Source organism: Scyliorhinus canicula, chromosome 3, assembly GCF_902713615.1.
Source record: "Scyliorhinus canicula chromosome 3, sScyCan1.1, whole genome shotgun sequence".
Classification (NCBI taxonomy): Eukaryota; Metazoa; Chordata; class Chondrichthyes; order Carcharhiniformes; family Scyliorhinidae; genus Scyliorhinus; species Scyliorhinus canicula.
The window spans coordinates 100,494,337-100,515,811 of record NC_052148.1 but is presented as its reverse complement, the minus strand read 5'-3'; the positions used below and the strand labels follow the sequence as shown (position 1 = coordinate 100,515,811).

Here is a 21,475-nt window from a genome sequence, read left to right as displayed (position 1 = left end):
TGCCCCCTTTCCTGTAGCATCAAGCTCTGTTTCCCTTTGAACGTGGTGGTAAGTCTGGACAAGCCATTTGCTGCTCAGGAAAATCCTCTCTTTTTTACCCCTTCAAAAGACTCAATCAAATGTGAGACATGATTTTCCACTTACAAAACCTGCTGACTGTCCCTAATCAGTCCGTGTCTCTCAATGCCTGTAGATCCTGTCTCTCCGAATACCTTCTAACAACCTACCCACCACAGATATTAGACTCACTGGTCTGCAGTTTCCAGTATTTTCCCTGTGGCCCTACTTAAAGGCACAACATTTATTACCCTCCAATCTTCAGGCACCTCACCTATGACTGTTGACGAATACAATATATTTGCTAGGGGCCAGCAATTTCTTCACGTCCTGGGGATTTATCTATCCTGATGTGCTTTATGACTTCCAGCACCGCCTTCTCTGTAACATGTACACTACTCAAGACATCACTATTTATTTCCCCAAGTTCCCTAACATTTGTGCCTTTCAGGAATGGTTGTTTGATGTTCTGGGTATAGATGTTTTAAGAAGAATAGGGAGGTGAAAGAGGAGGGGGTGGCACTGTTAATTAGGGAGTGCATCGCAGCTGCAGAAAAGCAGGTAGTCGAGCAGAGTTTATCTACTGAGTCAGTATGGATGGATGTCAGAAACAAGAAAGGAGCAGTCACTTTATTGGGAGTTTTCTATAGACCCCCAGTAGCAGCAGAGAGATGAGGAACAGATTGGGTGGCAGATCTTGGAAAGGTGCATAAGTAACAGAGTTGTCATGGGTGACTTCAACTTCCATTATATTGACTGGAACCCCCTTGGTGCAAATGGTTTGGATGGAGCAGATTTTGTCAGGTGTGTCCAGGAAGGATTCCTTTTTTTAAAATTTAGAGTACCCAATTATTTTTTTTTCTCCAATTATGGGGCAATTTAGCGTGGCCAATACAACTAACCTGCACATCTTTTGGGTTGTGGGGGTGAAAACCATGCAGACATGGGGAGAATGTGCAAACTCCACATGGACAGTGACCCAGGGCAGGGACTCGAACCCACGTCCTCAGGGCCGTAGGCAGCAATGCTAACTACTGTGCCACTGTGCTGCCCTCCAGGAAGGATTCCTGACTCAATATGTAGATAGGCCGACTAGGGGGAAGGCCATATTGGATTTGGTGCTTGGCAACAAACCAGGCCAGGTGTCGGATGTCTCGGTGGGGAGAGCATTTCGGTGACAGTGACGGGATATACCTAAGGTTACGGGAAGCGAGGGAGGAGATTGCTGTGCCGTTGCCGATGATCTTTGCACCCTCACTCTCCACTGGAGTAGTACCGGATGATTGGAGGAAGGCGAATGTTGCTCCACTGGTCAAGAATGGGAATCGGGAAATCCCTGGGAATTATAGACCAGTCAGTCTTAGTCTGTGGTGAGCAAAATACTGCAAAGGATTCTGAGAGATAGGATTTATGATTATTTAGAAAAACGTAGTTTTATAAGTTAGTCAGCATGGCATTGTGAGGGGCAGGTCATGCCTCACAAGCCTCATTGAATTCCTTGAGGATGTGACGAGACACATTGATGAAGGTCGGGCAGTAGATGTGGTGTATATGGATTTCAGTAAGGAATTTGATAAGGTTCCTCATGGTGGGTTCATTCAGAAAGTCAGGGGGCATGGGACACATGGAAATTTGGCTGTCTGGATCCAGAATTGGCTGGCTGAAAGAAGACAGCAAGAGGTAGTGGATGGAAAATATTCCACCTGGAAGTCGGTGACCAATGGTGTCCCGCAGGGATCTGTTCTAGGATCTCTGCTCTTTGTGGTTTTTATAAATGACTTGGATGAGGAAGGGGCAGGGTGGGTTAGTAAGTTTACCGATGACATGAAGGTTGGTGGAGTTGTAGATAGTGTCGAGGGTTGTTGCAGGTTACATCAGAACATTGGCAGGATGCAGAGCTGGGCTGAGAAGTGGCAGATGGAGTTCAACCTAGATAAATGTGAAGTGATTCATTTTGGAAGGTCAAATTTGAATGTTGAATACAGGTTTAAAGGAAGGATTCTTGGAAGTGTGGAGGAACAGAGGGATCTTGGGGTCCACATATATAGATCCCTCAAAGTCGCCACCCAGGTTGATAGGGTTGTTAAGAAGGTGTATGGTGTGTTGGCTTTCATTAACAGGGGGATTGTGTTTAAGAGCCGTGAGGTTTTGCTGCAGCTTTATAAAACCCTGGTTAGATCACACTTGGAATATTCTGTCCAGTTCTGGCCACCTCATTATAGGAAGGATGCGGATGCTTGAAGAGGGTGCAGAGGAGATTTACCAGGGTGCTGCCTGGACTGGAGAGAGGTATAGGGGAAGTGTCAGGTGTAGGTTCTTTACACAGAGAATGGTGGGTGTGTGGAATGCACTGCCAGCGGAGTGGTGGAGTCAGAGTCATTAGGGATATTTAAGCGACTCTTGGACAGGCACATGGACAGCAGTAAATTGAAGGGGTGTATGTTCGGTTGATCTTAGATTAGGATAAATGATCGGCACAACATTGTGGGCAGAAGGGCCTGTCCTGTGCTGTACTGTTCTATGTTCTCAACAGTAAATACCGGTGAGAAATATTTGTTTATGATCTCGCTCATCTCTTGTGGATCCGCACATAGATGACTGATTGCACACAGAAACACGAAACGGTACAAAAGAGGCTTTATTACCGTGCGATGTTATTACCTCAAGTGGAGCTGTACAATGGCAGCTCAGGAGACCTCATGGATATTTATACTGCCCCTGTGGGCGGAGCTAGCCGGCAGGGGCTTACCGACAAACTATGCAGGGGCTTACCGACAATAGCCGGTACTATTGTACATCCCCTAATAGAGGCACACACATATATATACACAGTGGTATTACCACATTCACCCCCTGTTAAGAATGAGTCCGGCGGGGTGACGTGAAACTATAATACATAAGCAGTCATTTATTTACAGAGGGGGGGGTGGGAGAGAAAAAAAAATCAGGTGTCCATCTTGCAACCCGGTGCCCGTCATAGGTTGAGTCTGACCGGCGGTCTGACGGTTCGTTGAGAGCGACACAGCAGCGGTGGCGACGTCTACACAGGTGGTGTCGGCGTCGACAGCATCGGTGGTGGCAGTGTTGGTGCTGGCCAGTGGCTGGACGACTCCGGGAGCGTGCCGAAATCTTCCATGTCCTCTAGTGTGGGCAGGGGAACGAGACTTGGACCTGGTGGGGCTGATGTTGGGGGCGCCGGGGAAAAGGAGGGTGGCGCGTGGGTGGGGAGGTGTGTGGGCGTGGGATCGGCGCCCGAGGGAGCCAGGTCCCTGAGCGAGACTGTATCCTGGCGGCCGTCGGGGAACTCCACATAGGCATACTGGGGGTTTGCGTGGAGCAGGCGAACCCTGTCCACCAGAGGGTCCGCCTTGTAGAGTTTGACATGCCTACGAAGTAGGACGGGCCCTGGAGCTGCGAGCCACGTCGGGAGCGACATCCCGGATGTAGACTTCCTAGGGAAGGTAAACCCACGTTCATGGGGTGTGTTGTTAGTAGCGGTGCACAGCAGTGACCGAATGGAATGGAGCGCGTCAGGGAGGACCTGCTGCCAGCGAGCGGCTGGGAGGTTCCTGGACCGTAGGGCCAGCTGGATGGCCCTCCATACGGTCCCGTTCTCCCTTTCTACCTGCCCGTTTCCCCGGGGGTTGTAGCTGGTCGTCCTGCTGGAGGCGATACCCCTGCTGAGCAGGAACTGACACAGCTCATCGCTCATGAAAGAGGATCCCCTGTCACTGTATGTATGTCAGGGAAACCGAACAGGGCGAGTATGGAATCGAGCGCCTTGATGACGGTGGCAGATGTCATATCCGGGCATGGGATGGCGAAGGGGAACCTAGAGAATTCATCGACCACACTAAGGATGTAGGTGTTGCGGTCGGTGGAGGGGAGGGGCCCTTTGAAATCCACGCTGAGGCGTTCAAAGGGACGGGACGCTTTCACCAGACGCGCGCGGTCTGGCCGGTAGAAGTGCGGCTTGCACTCCGCACAGACCTGGCAGTCTCTGGTGACTGTCCGTACTTCCTCGATGGAGTAGGGCAGATTGCGGGCTTTGATTAGATGGTACAAACGAGTGACCCCCGGATGGCAAAGGCTCTCGTGCAAGGCACGGAGCTTGTTCACTTGTGCGCTGGCACATGTACCTCGGGAGAGGGTGTCTGGGGGCTCGTTGAGCTTGCAGGGGCGATACAAAATCTCGTAATTATAGGTGGAGAGCTCGATTCTCCACCGCAAGATTTTATCGTTTTTGATCTTGCCCCGTTGCGTGTTGTTGAACATGAAGGCAACCGACCGTTGGTCAGTGAGGAGGGTGAACCTCCTGCCGGCCAGGTAATGCCTCCAGTGCCACACCGCCTCAACGATAGCCTGGGCCTCCTTTTCAACTGAGGAATGTCGAACTTCGGAGGCATGGAGGGTGCGGGAAAAGAATGCCACGGGTCTGCCTGCCTGGTTTAGAGTGGCGGCAAGGGCGACATCTGAGGCGTCGTTCTCTACTTGGAAAGGCAGTGTCTCATCTACTGCGTGCAATCTGGCCATGGCTATGTCTGAGCGAATACGGGCGAAGGCCTGTTGTGCTTTGGCCGCGAGGGGAAATTGCGTGGACTGGATCAGTGGGCGGGCCTTGTCTGCGTATTGTGGGACCCACTGGGCATCGTAAGAAAAGAACCCTAGGCATCATTTGAGAGCCTTGGGGCAGTGGGGAAGGGGAAGCTCCATGAGGGGGTGCATGCGGTCGGGATCGGGCCCCAGTAGTCCGTTTTGGACTGCGTAGCCGAGGTTGGCTAAGCGGTCTGTGCGGAATACACACTTCTCCTTGTTATAAGTGAGGTTGAGGAGAGATGCGGTGTGGAGAAATTTGGCAAGGTTGGCGTCATGGTCCTGCTGGTCGTGGCCGCAGATGGTGACATTATCTAAGTACAGAAACGTGGCCCGCAGTCCGTACTGGTCAACCATTCGGTCCATTTCTCGTTGAAAGACCGAGACCCCATTAGTGACGCCGAAGGGAACCCTAAGGAATTGATAGAGGCGACCGTCCGCCTCGAAGGCAGTGTAGGGACGGTCCGATTTACGAATGGGGAGCTGGTGGTAGGCAGATTTCAGGTCAATTGTTGAGAAGGCCCGGTACTGTGCAATCTGACTGACCATATCAGATATGTGAGGGAGGGGGTATGCGTACCGGTTGATGGTCTGGCTGTAGTCCACGGCCAGCCTGTGTTTCTCCCCAGTTTTAACCACCACCACTTGAGCTCTCCAGGGCTATTGCTGGTCTCAATAATACCCTCCCTAAGCAGCCGCTGGACTTCGGACCTGATGAAGGTCTTGTCCTGGGTGCTGTACCGTCTGCTCCGGGTGGCGACGGGTCGCAATCTGCAGCCAGATTGGCAAAGAGGGTCAACCTTGAGGCTCGTGAGGCCGCAAATGGTGAGTGGGGGTAAGGGTCCACCAAATTTGAGGGTGAGGCTCTGGAGGTTACATTGGAAGTGTAAAAGCCCAGTAAAAGTGTCGCACAGAGGTTGGGGAGAACGTACAGGCGAAAACGGCTGAATTCCACGCCTTGTACGGTGAGTCTGACCAGACAGAAGCCCCGGATCGGGACAGAGAGGGATCTGGAGGCCAGGGAGATCCACTGGTTGGCGGGATGGACCACGAGGGAGCAGCGCCTTACCGTGTCCGGATGAATGAAGCTATCGGTGCTCCCAGAGTCAAGTAGGCAGTAGGTCGCGTGGCCGTTGATGAGAAACGGTGGCCAGGTTGCGAGGACGGATGAGGAGATTGGAATGTTCCGTAGCTGAGGCGGCCTGGCACTCGCAGTCCCGTACTAGAGGGATAAGGGCCCGCCAGAAGTCCTCAATCGACTCACCCGGTTGCTGGATGCGGGTGGCGAGTACATGCCTTGCAAACAGAGTGTTCATCGACTGGACATAATTCTCTTTGAGAAGTTCCATAGCACGGGCGTAGGTCGGCGCATCCTGTATCAGCGGGAATACGCTGGAGCTCAGTCTGGAGTCAAGGAGTTGTACCTTCTGAGCCTCCAATGGTGCAGGGTCCGCTGAGGAGATGTAGGCCTCGAAGACAGCCAGCCAGTGGTTAAAGTCTTTCCTGGCGTTCGGCGATTGCGGATCCAGCTGCAGGCGATCAGGCTTGATTCTGATGTCCATGATTTGGGAAATCTCACGGTAATAAATTGATGCGCTAACAATTGCACACAGAAACACGAAACGGTACAAAAGAGGCTTTATTACCGTGAGATGTTATTACCTCAAGTGGAGCTGTAAAATGGCAGCTCAGGAGACCTCATGGATATTTATACTGCTCCTGTGGGCGGAGCTAGCCGGCAGGGGCTTCCCGACAAACCTGTAATAGCCGGTACTATTGTACATCCCCTAATAGAGGCACACAGATATATATACAGTGGTATTACCACAATGACCTTGTAGATCCTTAAGAGGTCCTACTCTCTCCCTAGTTACTCTTTTGTTGATTTATGTATTTGTAGAAGCACTTTGAATTCTCCTTTGCCTCATCTGCCAAAGCAATCTCATGTCCTCTTTTTACCCTCCTGTTGTTGAGCAAGGTTATGGAGAAAGATTGAGATATGAACCAGCCATAATGAACAGGCTTGTAGGATTAACTGACCAGTTGTTTCTCTAGGTTTGCCAAGTTTTATTTTTAAATTTTCTTTTCTAGTTTTAAACCTGTAATTTCATCATTTGGCGTGCCTGGATACTGAGATATAATGTGTGCATGTTAACCTCAATTCTCTCCTTTGAAAATACCTCTGCTTGTATAAAAAGATTAAACTTTTCTTCCTCATGTGCCTTCTAGTGGAATGAAACAATTGAGCTATTTCGAGCCAAGATGCCCCTGAAGAAACATCGTCTTCATTTCCGTACTCATGATCACTGCTTTTTTGCCTCTGAAGGTGTTGATTGGTTACATGAATTGCTTAAAAGTAATCACAATTTTGGGCCTGAAGTTTCTCGTTACCAGACTGTGCAGTTGCTCAAAAAGTTCTTAAAAAATCATGTAATTGAAGATATAAAGGGAAGATGGGGAAAAGAAGATTTTGAAGATAATAACAGATTATACAGGTATGGTACAATTATTGACTCTTTTTTTGTGGTGCTACAATTTTAATTTTTTTAGCCGGATGCTTTTTAATCTAATTCCATATTGTGGCATATTGGAAACCAAGGCCCTACTGCTCACTTCCTGTGCTTATAGCTGAGTTACCAAAAGGTTTCAATGACTGAATCTCCCTCTGATCCTTGTCTCTTAAATTGCTTGATGCATCTCAGATAGTCAATCATCCTAGCAGAGTGGTATCAAACTGTAAATTGCTACTATCGTACACTCATTTTTGGCTCACTTTAATCCTGTGGCTGTCCCGATGATGGGTAGTTTTCCTCCATGCTAATATATCACTCTTGAGCTGAATGCTCTGAATATCTGTGACAAATGTTTATGCTTCTGTGCAGAAATGTTATGCAAATAGCAATGTCAGTCACTGTCAATATGCTGGTAGTTTCATTTTCTAAACACCATTCCAATCTTTGCTCCCTTTTTAAAATTATTCACATTACTTGTGGTTTCTTTGTATTTTCTTCCCTCTTTTTTCAGTGGTGGGTACTATTTTCACTTCCAACTTGCAAAGTTCCTATAATTTTTTTAATGATTTCCAAAAGCTTAACTTGCTCCAAAGTATGATTGCATTAAATCGTTTCTTCCACCATTATTACCAGGGCTCTTCTTTCATGCCCAAAATCTTTGTTTATGGCCCATGGCGTAATTTGGATACTTGAGTATTGTTGAACAAATTGACCTTTTTGTCAAAGCTTTTCATCTTGCACTCATCAGGACATTTGCAAGAATGCATGCGGAGAGTACCAATTGGTTGGCAAGTGGACTTTGATTGACAGAGGCATGGCATGGAGAATGTACCAGTTGATGATAACTGACAGTTAACTGCCAAGCATTTCAATTCTGCCTTCATCCCAAACAAAAACTGGAAGAATTATTTTCAGAATTCTAACTACTTCCAACTATCCCACCACAGACCACCGTCCAGTGAAGATACTGAATTGTTGAAAGCATGCCAATGCGTGATCTAGTGCACCCATATTGCAGGATTCTGGAACGACCTGTCTGATTTTTTCAAATGCAACATGAATTTCTTTACAGCATTGCAAGGTCTTAAAACAAACTCACAGCAGTAAATATGTCTAAGGGACAGGAATAGTCATCCATAACAAGCGTGAGCAGCAACTAAATGCACCATTCTTAATGATTGATCCAAATTCGTATCCTTTGGATCTGCTGCTCAACATAACTGGACTGCCTTGCTCGAAAGTAAGCTTGCACAAGACCAGCAAGTGTTTTTTTTTTTGAGGGGTGAACTGCCATGAGACTTGTATGACAAGGTTTGTTCTCACTGCTTGCTGTGTCAGCATATGTATGGGCTCCCAAGATGCACAAAAATGATGTTCCTTTATGTGCTATCATGTGTATGTTCTGCACAGCATGAATTGCCCAAATGCTTGGGCAAATTGCTACAACCAGACTTGAGCAGGTTTTCCACATACACAGTGAAGTTTTCATCCACATTTGTGAAGACCATACAGGACTTGCATACTGGTAGCAATACTGTGCTCATCAATATTCCACTTAAGGAACATAGATATTTGCACTGCAGCACTATATCTTGGGCGGTCTAGACTTGCCACCATTGCATGAATCAGTATTCGTTGAACTTATGAACTTGGCAATTCGTTCAATTTTAACGACACCATCTATGCCCAAATAGATGGTGTTGCAGTGAGATCCCCTCTCGACCTGGCTCCTGCAAACATCTTTGTTGGGTTCCTTGTGAAATGTGTCCTCGATGGAATGAAACCTAACCTGCATATTTCCAATAGGCCGTTGATACGTTTGCTATATTTAAACCTGCTGCTGTATGTAATTTCCTTGAATATCTTAACATGCTCCATCCAGCTGTCACATTCACCTCAAAATGAAGCAGTTAAATTAACTTCCTTTCCTTGATGTGCTAATTGAGAAAGCTGCCAGCGGTTTTCTCATAGTCAAGTACAAACTGGTCAATATACACATTGGGATTTGTACGGCTCCACACATTATTCAGCAACCTCAAATAGAACCCCGCCATTTGCGCACTATGCAAGCTTGATGGTGAAATGAGGTGTATCAATGGCATCCTAAGGGATAATGGATACCCATATCTGACGCTATATGTTGTGCAAAGTAATGAAGGGGCCCAAGGCCATCACTTGGCCCTGAAAAGTGTCCAGGCTGCCTGAGATTCTTCTGGAAGGAAGGGTAAGGTATCTCAAGATTTGAGCAACTGTTGAAGCTAGCTATTTGACACTGCTACTCTGCAGTAGCATCACTATTTGTCACGTAAAGGGATGCTACCGGAGAACCATCTGCCTATCACACAAATTAAATGTGGTATATGAATTTCAGTACCAATGTGATGCTAGATCGTCCAAAGACTAGTGGATTGTACCAAACAGCAGATCCCTTCTGCTAGTTGCAATGGGCAAGGTACAGACCGTACCAGCTCCAGAGCTTGCAAAATCTCAGTGTCCAACATTAGATGTGGTTCCACAATTCGATAACTTTTGCTAAAAAATGCTGTGTGCTAATAATTATGCCAATCACCAATTTTTGTCAGTTGGCCTCCACCTGAAGTGACATATATTAATGCACAAGGCCCTGTTCTTTGCAGACAACGTGTGCATGTTGTGCTTGTTGCAGTTAAACAGAAGAGACAGCTATTTGCTGATTCACTCCTCAGGCAATGCCTTGACCAATGAGTTGAGCTGCTAAGTTTAAATTTTCAAACTATGCCTGGCAGTTAACAGTCAGTCACCATCAACTGTTGCTTTCTCCATCGCATCACCGTTACTCATCTTTCCACTTGCCAACCAATTAGCACGGAGTATAAATTTGTTGATTTGTTGATTTCCCTTTCCATGCCTTGATCGTGCAAGATAGAAAACTGACAAAAATAAGTTTTTTTTTTCAACATGTGATTTACATTTTTTCATCTTTTTGAAAGATTAATGATATTTTTCATCACTTTAAAACATTAATTTGTACTATTGCAGCCTGTAAACCAATCAGTTGTAATTTCTGGGGGGTGTTACAGTTATTATGGGTTATTTTGTTGCATTTCATTGTTTGTCGTTATATTTTATATTTTCTGTAAAAAATTGCAATACAAATTATTTTTTTTTAAATAAATTTTTTTTGATCTATTTTGTCATCTTGCACTGTCCCTGTCAATAGAGTAAATTCATTTGTAAATCTCAAACTCTGTAGTGCTATGCTTAAGAGGTTCTCTTACAATCTTTGACCAGGTTTTCCCAACTGGATGAAAAGGGACCCACTCAGGTCTCTATACTTTCAGTTATTCTCCTCCTTCTCCTCATGCCACCCTTTTCTTTCCCCCTCCACCATGTGCCTTACCATAACGTCTAATAAACCGCCCAAGTTGAGGTGGTGTGAATGGAAATATCTTTTTCCTTTTAGTTATTTTTAGATCGACTTCATTTCCAGAGCAAATTGTATTGGTGGTTTTAACTCTTGCCTATTGAATTTGTGCTAATAGCATAATATAAATCCAACAAAAGCCTGGTGAAACTAGTGAAATGTTTGTGCAAGGGGAGAAGTATATGTCTAACTATACATTCATAATTTTGCAATAATAAGTGATTTATCTTTAGCTGAACCAAATAGGATGCAAATTTGGTGACGCAAATTGAATGAAGCCGAGCAATACTCGCTCCACAGCATCTTTGTTAACTCTGACCCTGATTCTGACTGCAGACTGCATGGGCACTAACTGCTAATATGTGGGTGTGAAGCAAAATCCATTTGCACTAATGCTACTGTGTGGTATAAATGCAGCCCGAGTCTTTGTCACTCATTCCTAGGAACAAGTCCCCCTCTAATCTCACCACCTGACTTTGAACAAATAATTGCTGTACCTTCTACCTTCAGTGTGATTGGGACAAAAGCTTGAAACTATCTTCCTAACAACATTGTAGGATTACATACACAAGATGAACTGCAGTGGAAGAAAGATGGTGACTTTCCACCACCACCTCGACCATAATTCGGGATAGATAATAAATTCTGGCGCTGCCACTGATGTCTCACCCCATGAAATAAAAAAGAAAAATCCACCAACTCGCCTGAGAATTTAAGTTGTTGCAGAATATACAATTGTTGTGTAAATAGATTAATTGCATGGTGCACGTATTTTATCTTGCAGATTTCCTCCATCATCTCCTCTGAAGCCTTATCCAAAAAAGTCATCTCATTTAATTTGTGAAGTACGTCCTAAATTTCCAAATTGGAGTGACTATGATATTCCAAAACCAGGCCCTGTTCCAGTAAGGCCTATAATTTTGGTAAGAACTTTTAGAATTAAATTGTATCTATTCAATTGCAATTCAGGTTTTGTCTATAAAATATACACATGTCCAGTGATCTTCATTGCAAACACATAACCTCACTTGCAAATTAATGACTATTCCAGAATACTCTATACTACATTGTATTTTTATGTACCTTTTTTGGAGGTTTAAAACATGCTAGCAATTGTGTGGAAAAGTAATTATATTTCCAAGTAAGAATTGCATGAGACGTGAAGGTAGAGTGTTCTGGAAATGCTGTTGAGGAGGCTTTGACAAGTTGCTGCAGTCTTTGTAGATGGTGTACTCCAGGCATATTGTACAAGTGATGGATGGAATGCTTGATCCTGGATGGTGTCAAATTTCAGTGTGCCAGCTGCACTAATCGAAGCAAGTGAAGAATATTCCATCATATTCCTAATCTGCACTTTGTAGATGCTGATGAGTGCCTCTCTACTTTTGACCTCCTTCAATTTTACTCGGGCTCTCTTGTGCCACAGTGAAATGCTGCTACGGTATCAAATGTTGCTGGTCTCATCTCCCCTTTGGAATTAGGCTCCTTTGTCTATGTTGAGTCAAAGCTGTCTAGTCCTGGCAAACCCAGATTGAACATCAGTGAGCAGGTAATTGGTGAGCAAGTGCTGCTTGTTTGTGCACATGTTGTGCTTCATTTGCTGATGGGGCAGTAATTGCCTTGATCGGATTTGTCCTGATTTTTATGGGCGGAGTATCGCTGGGCAATTTTCACTGTCGGTGTTGTATCTGTCCCAAAGAGCTTGTCTGGAGGTGGGTTGAGTGTTTGGTATTTGTTAAGAATTGGGGAAAATTAAAAATTTAATTAAGGGGTTTGCTGTCTGCAAGGGTGTTTTGATATGCGAGATTCCAATCCAGTGAGAAAAGCAAGTGTTTACTTGGGTGATGAATGGAAAACAATGGGGTGTAGAAGAGGGACTTCAAAGTGGAAAGATAAGGGAATTGGTGCTTATGTGCTAAAAGCCAGGTTCACAGTGTGGGTAACATCAAAGGGAAAGAATGATCCATTCATAGCATAACTGGAGGAAGAGACACACAGCCATCCTTTAAAACCATTTTCTGCTAAAAGGCCAACTGGTTCAAATTCAAGATTACAGGTGCGATTCTCCAGAAAAATTTCTAAGTTCATTTGTGGCAGATTTTTCAGGGTATTTTCTGCCGGCGAGTTCCCCATCGCTATTCAATGACACTTAACCATTCTTTTGGCCTTTGGGGAGTTTCACATCGGTTTAGCCCACACTTAGAATTTTTGGGGACCTGAACACCGCGATCGGGCTGCTACTTTGAAAGGGTGCCCTGATCTCTAAGTGAGCTTGTGGGTCCCCCACCCATGGGCAATGTCACCCCCCCACACACATGTACACTACCCCCCCCCCCCCTCCCCCACCCCCAGTGAGGACACCCTGTTATGGGTTCTCTGGGGCAGTCCCCTTACAGCACTCCCAACCTCCCTGACACCCTTACATGCATCCTGGTCCACGTTTGTGTGGACTAGTGATGAATGGTGCCCGGCTGTGGCCTTGCTGGGGAGGCCGGTAGATCCTGCGTTGCCGGTGGATACTGACTATGTTGGTCATTGTCAGTTTAAAACTGGCATGTGCCATTTGATCCTGCTCCTTTTGGGTGTGTTCCTGTTTCCGATGCGCAGGATTTGGGTGAATCAGTGTTTTACCTTGCAACCCCAAGTCACTGATATCAGCATTATTAACCTCTGGCCTAAGACAAATAGTTTGTGAGGTGGCAGAAGCTCCAAAGGCTCAATGTTGTCAGTCGAGTACCATGTTGTCGAAGCATTCCATGCAGAGAAGTAAGTGCTGGTCTTGATCTAAACACTGTTTTATTGGCACTCTTGTCAGCTCAAAACTGTCTACTAACCTAAGCATTATCGAGCCAGCATGAACATTATGCACATGTGCTTGTTGAAGGTTCCTCCACTTCTTGGCTGAGTTACTCAGCACCAGAAACCAGCTTCACATTAATTAAACAAATGTTTAATTATACAAATCTCTATACAGTAAAGTGTTCTGCATGCCCATGGAATTTGTAACGCATGGGAGAATGTAAGAAATATGAGCAGGAGTTAACTATATGGCCTGTTGAACATCCTCTGCCATTAAATACGATCATTTAAAAAAAACATTAGTGCCCAATTAATTTTTTTCCAATTAAGGGACAATTTAGCGTGGCCACATCTACCTACCCTACCCATCTTTGTATTGTGGAGGCGAAACCCACGCAAACACTGGGAGAATGTGCAAACTCCATACAGACAGTGAGCCAGATCCGGGATCAAACCTGGGACCTCGGCGCCGTAAATATGATCATGATTGATCTTGGGCATCAACTCTACGTTTTCTGCACTCTCTTTGAGACCAAAACTCTGCCTTTGACAGCCTTAAATATATTCAATGTTGGAGCAACCGTCCTGGTAGGGGATGGTGCCTCCAAAACAAAATGTTGAATATCTGCCAGAAGGACTACCCATAAAAACTGCATCCTGTGTGAGATGCAAAACACTTGTGTTTGAGCTACCTCATGATAGGTCTTTGTGCAGAATGGATGATTAGATTAGCTTTTGGCAATACAGGCTGTTACAAAGTTTTTTTTTCAAAACAATATTCCCAGTGGAAACTTCTTCAATGGGTATGCATATTACTTGTCTATGAGTAGTTTCATTATAGTTTTTTTTGAGCTCCAGGATTAATCATTCACAGACCCTGTGTATGAATTGTTTTTACAGCTATTCAACAGCCCTCCTTTTATGATTGCAGAATTCGGATTCGTGGCACAAACGCCACAGCATTGCAATTGGAGAAGTATCAGAATGTAGAATTATACATCGAGAAGAAGTTTCTCAAGCAACTGTGGAAGAAATTTGGAAATCAATGACCCTAGCACAGTATGTTAAGTCCCTTTCTTGCTTTGCATCGTCATCTTTGCCTCCCACTCCCAGTAAGATAATTAACTTCCCCTCTATTGATGATTATACTTCCTTTCTAGGATGTAATGTTCAAAAAGTATATCTGCTGTGAAATAGAAATAAATGGTTGGGAATACTCAGATGAACAGTATTTGTGGGTAAAGAAACTGTTAATATTTCAGGTCAATGACCTTTTATCAGGCACTGGCCTAGAAACCCAGCCCAGTTAATGCTGCAACGCCCTCTTTACTAGTGTGGGCTCGTGCTGAAATTGGGAGAGCTGGCCCACAGATGAGCCAAGTCAAGCAACCGCCTGACATAATCATATCTTTGTCCCAGACCACTTTAACCGTATCCTTTGGTCTGTCTTATTCCATTGGTAGGACCGTGGTGGTAGTATATAGTCTCTAGCAAATGATCTTGTGATTCTTCAACATTCGCATCAAACCCCGTGGAGTCTCACAACCCTAGGGGAAACACAGATGAGTATTCTTATGCTGAATGCCACCTACTGCACTCCAACCGATGAATCCTTACTGCTCCATGTTGAGTACCACTTGGAAAAAGCACCATGGTAGCAAGGAACACTATTCCATGGATGGGCACTTCAAATATCCATCAAATAGTGGCCAAGCAGTACTACTACTTCCAGCTGACAGAATCCTGAAGGACAAAGTCGGCAGATGGTTTGGTGAGAATTAGAGGTGCGTTGGAGGATAATCTACTTTACCTTGTCCTCTCCCAGGGACCCATACAGTATCTGCCCATGCCCACCCCACCACACAATCCTTGCAGAAATGTCCTGTTTTCACCGAAGTGTGGTGATATGCCTATGGGCTATATCATAGTTGGATGGTGTGTGACCTCCAACCAGCAGGTGGCAGTACAGACATACATGCGGTCTCTGGGTCATGTGACTGGTGACTCGGATGTAAAGAGAGACGCATCCGGCCATCTTCAGAAGAAGATCGAGGGGGTAATAAGACATACATGTGAATGGTTAGTGCTTGGTGCAGGTTCCAGAGGAGTAGTTAACAGACTCGATGATAACATGCTCTGTATCAGATTGCTATCTTACCCACGAGACCCAATATAAGATTCTGGTTTGGACAAGTCAAAGTTTTTGGTGAATTCTTTCATGAAGTACAAAGGACCAAACACAACACTGAGAACCTTCTTCTTCAAAGTCTACGGTGTTCCACTGTGATAAACTGAATAGTCGGAACAGATCCAGTATCTCCAAACTGAGTCAGCATATGGTGTGTGAGCCATTGGCAGCTGTAGAATTATATTCTATCACAATCTAACTGGGGTAACATATCCCTCATTCCAGCATAATTGTCAATCCAGGGCAGCAATCCTGCTTCAATGAGTAACGCAAGCCAGCATATCTGGAGCAGCACCAGGTGTACCTAAAAGCAAAATGCCAACTTGGTGAAGAAAAGCCAAACCGCGGTCATGCTAAATGGCAGAAGCAGCTAAGCCGTGCCATAAACAATGTATGCTGAAACGGCTAACTGGAGGAGGTAGTGGCTCCACAAATATCTCCATCAACAGTGGTGGAGGCCAGGCTGGAGTAATTGCCTTTCTGTCAGCAGTGCCAAGTGGATTATCAATCTTTTGTTCTGATGTTTCCCAGTATCCCAAATGCGAGCCTTTCTCACATGATGTTAGATGTTTTGGCACACTAGATGCACCAAAAACTTATGCTACGAGTAGCATATTTGAGGATTTGTGCTCCAGAACTAGCTGTGACCCTAACCAAGCTGTTCAATAAAGCTACAACCCTATATCCACCCAACAATGTAAAAATTTGCCCTGAGAATTAAAACAAATACTGAGCAATGACATGGGATTGAGTTTTTGCAATTATTGTTGTTGCTCCTGTTAAGGAATTAAATTGTTAAGGGACTAATTATAAAATGTTTACTGTGCTAAGTTTATAGTATAAGCTTACTAATGATCATGGTTTATAATCTTTGCTTCTTGGATTAAAAAAATAATGGGAAACATTGAATTGACTTGCTTTGTCTTTCAGTTTGCAAAGAATTCTAGGGCTTGATTCTCTGGATGGAGTGCTGGATTCTAAACTGCTCAACCCTAAGCATATCATCTATAATGTTCACCACATTAATAAACAAGGTGTAGTAATTCTAGAGAATAAACTGGGTATGTATTTTACATTCTCCAAAATTAAATACTGAATTCCAAAATTATAGAAAATTTGTCGATTAGTGTTTATAGATTTTTTTAAAGGGCTTTAGAAGAAATAATGTTGAAGTCTTTGAACAGTAAACATTTGTTAAACATTCGCACCTATAGAATGTAAAACAAGTTCTTTGGCATTTTCTATAGATCTTTCTGGTGAATACTGAGCATTAAAAATGATTGTCTTCTCTATTTTAAACAGAAGAGCTTCCACAATGGGTTATGTCAGCCATGAGGTGTCTGGCAAATTGTAAGTATTAATGTAGTTGTCTGTAATTTTTTAATTTGTAAGAAAAACAGATGTAAACCATGATTTTTGCAGAAGCTCGAATCTTTGTGGTTGGTACATTCCCATTTGAAAGGGTAGTGCATCCCTGAGTGAATTCATGCATTTTGCATATTTGAGGGAGGCTCATGTCGGAGAGGCTGGCAAACAACTGAGTCCTGCGTTTCCTGCCATGTGCAGCATGGCTGGTGACCTCAAAGCTAGATTTTATTTTAAAAAGTGAAAGCTGTCCCTAAGTGTATACAATAATGTAGATTGTGCAGCCATCTAAACTTAATTATACACTATTTCCTGTTCCCAGCATTGCATGATACAAATGACAGAAAAGCACGAATGGTTTATTTATTTTATTAGTATAATAATTCTACCGATTTTTCCCTTTTTTTTTAACTCCCTCGCTTTTGTATGAGGATACCTTCGATTTATTAAAGTTGTATTGCGGAAAAGTGTAACCAGAGTGGAAACTTCAGGGCCCCATTGTGGCCTGAAATTATAAATGGGCACAAACTCTTGATTTAATCAAGAGCAGAAGAATTCTAAGGTCGCCTTTTGGTTGGAAATGTCCCCAAAACTGGATTTGTATTCCAGCCAACTGAAGCCTTTTTAGCTGCTATAATTAAACATCTTAAGATAGAAATAGTCCCTAATTTGTTTACTGCACTTAGAGCAGCACGGTAGCAGAGTGGTTAGCACAATTGCTTCACAGCTCCAGGGTCCCAGGTTCCATTCCCGGCTTGGGTCACTGTCTGTGCGGAGTCTGCACATTCTCCCCGTGTGTGCGTGGGTTTCCTCCGGGTGCTCCGGTTTCCTCCCGCAGTCCAAAGATGTGCAGGTTAGGTGGATTGGCCATGCTAAATTGCCCTTGGTGTCCAAAATTGCCCTTGGTGTTGGGTGGGGCTACTGGGTTATGGGGATAGGGTGGGGGTGTGGGCTTGGGTAGGGTGCTCTTTCCAAGAGCCGGTACAGACTCGATGGGCCGAATGGCCTCCTTCTGCACTGTAAATTCTATGATTCACTTGGTGTAAACATAGTGTAAATTGTGGATAGTACGCTTATTTATCATTAGAAGTTGAAACCATACCTCAATTCCTGATGTTGAAGAGTCCCTGCAGAATGCTGAGCAGTCCTAGGGGGAGCGTGTGCTTTGTGGTGGCATCATGCTGGAGTTGATGGAAATGGCACCTTTGAATGTGGCGGCTGGTGGGGTGGAAAGCGAGGCCAAAGGAGGAGTGCCTATCAGGTTCTGGGAGGATGTGAACCGATGAGGGCAGGGATGCCAATGCAGTTCTTGTCCCAGTTCAAACTCTCCTCTGCCCCACTGGGCCATCTGTCACTTGTTCTTTAATTTTGTTTTCATTGAGCACTCATCTTTGTTCTTCCGTTAACGCATTCTATCTCTTGCCTTTGTCAGTATCAGCACCTTCTCTAGCCCTTCATGCTGCCATTCAAGTTTCCTCTGTCACATGCTCTACCCATCTAGCTCCCACCTTTCACTTGACCTTCTACCCTGCCCCACCCCCTCTTATGCATCATTATATAATCCATCCCCCCAACTCTAAGTGCCATAACGGACTCGACGTTAACTGTTTCTCTCCCCAGATCCTGCCAGACCTGCTGAGTTTCTCTAGAATTTCCTGTATTGCTCTCAGATTTCCAGCATCTGCCGTACTTTGCTTTTATCGAATCCTAATTTTGCCTGGTGAATGTTCGACTTGTCTCTTCCTTCCCCTGGCCTGCCCACCTATGTATCCTCCATTTCACATTCCAATAACAAATATAAATATATTTGGCACCAAATTTATATTGTATCTGAGACATGCAATTAAAGAACAAACAGCTGAAATATGTGCCTCCAGCTGCATGTTTACCTGGGTTAGGGCTCATTTAAAGATAACAGTGCTTTAGTGGCAAGAAAAGAGGACCTTCATGAAGAAGACTTGGAAGATTTCTTCCAAGGTGCTCAAATAAGCCGAGACCTCACCATTACCCTCAGAGCAGAGGCAAGGGAGGGATTGCCAGTGTTGGGCCCTCGTCCTCCAAAAGAGCTTCCAATAGTCTTTCAACTGCTATCCCAGGATACATTGCTACTCTACTCTTGGGACCCTAAGTTTTTTCTGCTTTTAAGATAATTGCAAGTCCTCACTTTGACACAAATATCTTGGTATGTTTTATGCTGATAGAATGGAACAACTAGTTGTTTTTGTATATTTTTTCAATTTTAGGGCCAAATGGAAGTGAATTGAACCGACCTATGTACTCAGGGTTCGAAAGAGACGTTTTCAAGACAATAGCAGATTACTTTCAAAAGCCAAAGGAGCCATTGTTGACATTTAATTTCTATGAACTCTTCATTAACATTTTAGGTGGGTATTTAATAAGGCATAAACTGCACGAAGCTCTTTTGAGATTTGACCCAAGTATAGTGAACTCTGGAAAAACATCTGCAATACGTCTTGAATATTCAAAGCATGGCTTTGAAAGGGGAATTGGATAATTAGCTGAAGAGAAAAACATTGGAAGATTATGTGAGACGAGGCAAGTTGTTCTGGCAGTGAGCTGGCATGCGTATGGAAGTTTGAATAGCCTGAACAGTAATCATTCAGACTCGCATACAGTAGCACAGTGGTAGCGCTGTTGCTTCACAGCACCAGGGTGCTGAATTCGATTCCCAGCTGGGGTCACTGTCTGTGTGGAGTTTGCACTGTCTCCCCATGTCTGTGCGTGTTAACTCCGGGTGCTCTGGTTACCTCCCACAGTCCAGAGATGTGCAGGTTAGGTGGATCGGCCATGCTAAATTGCCCCTTAGTGGGATAACAGGTATAGGGTGAAGGTGTGGGCTTAATAGGGTGCTCTTTCCAAGGGCCGGTGCAGACTTGATGGGCTGAATGGCCTCCTCCTGCACTGTTGATTCTATGATCCTGGATTGGAAATATCGCATTTCCTGGAGTCATAATACTGGAACTCCCTCACTTATGCCTCTGTGGGTGTACCAACACTACATGAACTGCTCAGGAAAGCAACTCACCATCATATTCTAAGGGTAATTGAGGATGGGCAATAATAATATACTTTATTGACCCAAGTAGGTTACATTAACACTGCAATGAAACCGTGAAAGCCCCTAGTCGCCACATTCCGGTGCCTGCTCGGGTACACTGAGGGAGAAATTACCTAACAGCACGTCTTTTGGGACTAGTGGGAGGAAACGGGAGCACCCGGAGGAAACCCATGCAGACACTGGGAGAGCGTGCAGACTCCGCACAGACAGTGACCCAAGCCGGGAATTGAACTTTGGACCCTGGCGCTTTGAAGCAACAGTGCTAACTACCGTGCCACCCATTGAAGTGCTGGCTCTTGTCAAGTGATGCTCGCAGCCAATTAATTAAAAAAACTTATGCAAGCCAAAACTCCCTTATGCGTTCTCCACCCCTGGTGTACCATGGCTCTTGTGTGCACCATGTACAAACTACACTGCAGCAAATCACCAAGGCTTCAGCAGCTTCTGAACTCAACAAACTTACCAACTAGAAGAGCAGGAATACCATCATCTGTAAATGCCCCCCTGCCGCTATCTGCATGTGCCCTCCAAGTTCACACCATCGTACAATAGTACGATGTTTTATTATATTGCTGTTCCTTCATTGTCATTGGAGAAAAATCCTAGAACTCCTCCCTAACAGCACTGTGGGTACACCTACACCATTTGGACTGCAGTGGTTCAAGAAAACAGTTCACCACCTTCTTGAGGGGAACCAGGGATGGGCAATAAATCCCAATCATGCCCAAATCCTGTGAAGGAATGAAAAAATGAAATTGTGACCACATCCCCAAAACAAGAATTTGATGTCCTTGTAATTAATGAGTGAGTGGGCCACAATCCACAAAATAAAAATACATGCACTTGCAATTTCTATCCACACACAATGGGACTCATCCTCATTCCTCTGAAGAAGTCGACAACCGTTTGCTGCTGCATACATGTGGGGGAAGTGTTCCCTGCTTAAGATCAACCATTTAAAGAGTTGCTGCTTGCAGCCTCCTAGCCTTTGGAACTTTAAATAATTGCTGAAAGCTGCTATGGTTGCTTTTTCACACGCGTTATGCAAATAAGAGCTTTGCTTGCCAAGTCGATGGTATTTCAATGGGCTGTTTGGTAGCTGTGTCCTGGGGCACCCTTGCCTGCCTGCAGCATGTTTATTACCATGATTGATCACTTGTTTAAATCCATGCACTCCTATTTATTCCCTTTCGAACTATATGGTTTGTCAGATGTAGTATTTTTCAAACTTCATAATTATATTGTAAGAAGTCTTACAACACCAGGTTAAAGTCCAACCTGTTTCAAACACTAGCTTTCGGAGCACTGCTCCTTCCTCAGGTGCATGCCCATAGATGGATGAGGAAAGAGCAGTGCTCCGAAAGCTAGTCTTTGAAACAAACATGTTGGACTTTAACCTGGTGTTGTAAGACTTCTTGCTGTACTCACCCCAGTCCAACGCCGGCATCTCCACATCATAATTTTATTGGCGAGAGTAA

General features: G+C 44.7%; 1 protein-coding gene across 3 annotated transcripts in view; it reads left to right on the top strand.

Moving 5' to 3' along the window:
• The window catches only part of LOC119962833 (DEP domain-containing protein 1B-like), a 62,510-nt gene that overhangs the window by 9,218 nt on the left and 31,817 nt on the right, over positions 1-21,475 (top strand). The window contains exons 2-7 of one of the 3 annotated variants that reach the window (XM_038790983.1): positions 6,880-7,145; positions 11,351-11,489; positions 14,297-14,424; positions 16,484-16,587; positions 16,856-16,903; positions 19,162-19,302. In XM_038790983.1, the coding sequence (XP_038646911.1) occupies positions 6,880-7,145; positions 11,351-11,489; positions 14,297-14,424; positions 16,484-16,587; positions 16,856-16,903; positions 19,162-19,302 (826 nt within the window). Of the gene's footprint in view, positions 1-6,879; positions 7,146-11,350; positions 11,490-14,296; positions 14,425-16,483; positions 16,615-16,855; positions 16,904-19,161; positions 19,303-21,475 lie in introns of all 3 variants that reach the window. The other 2 variants (XM_038790981.1, XM_038790984.1) reach the window with 2 other exon arrangements.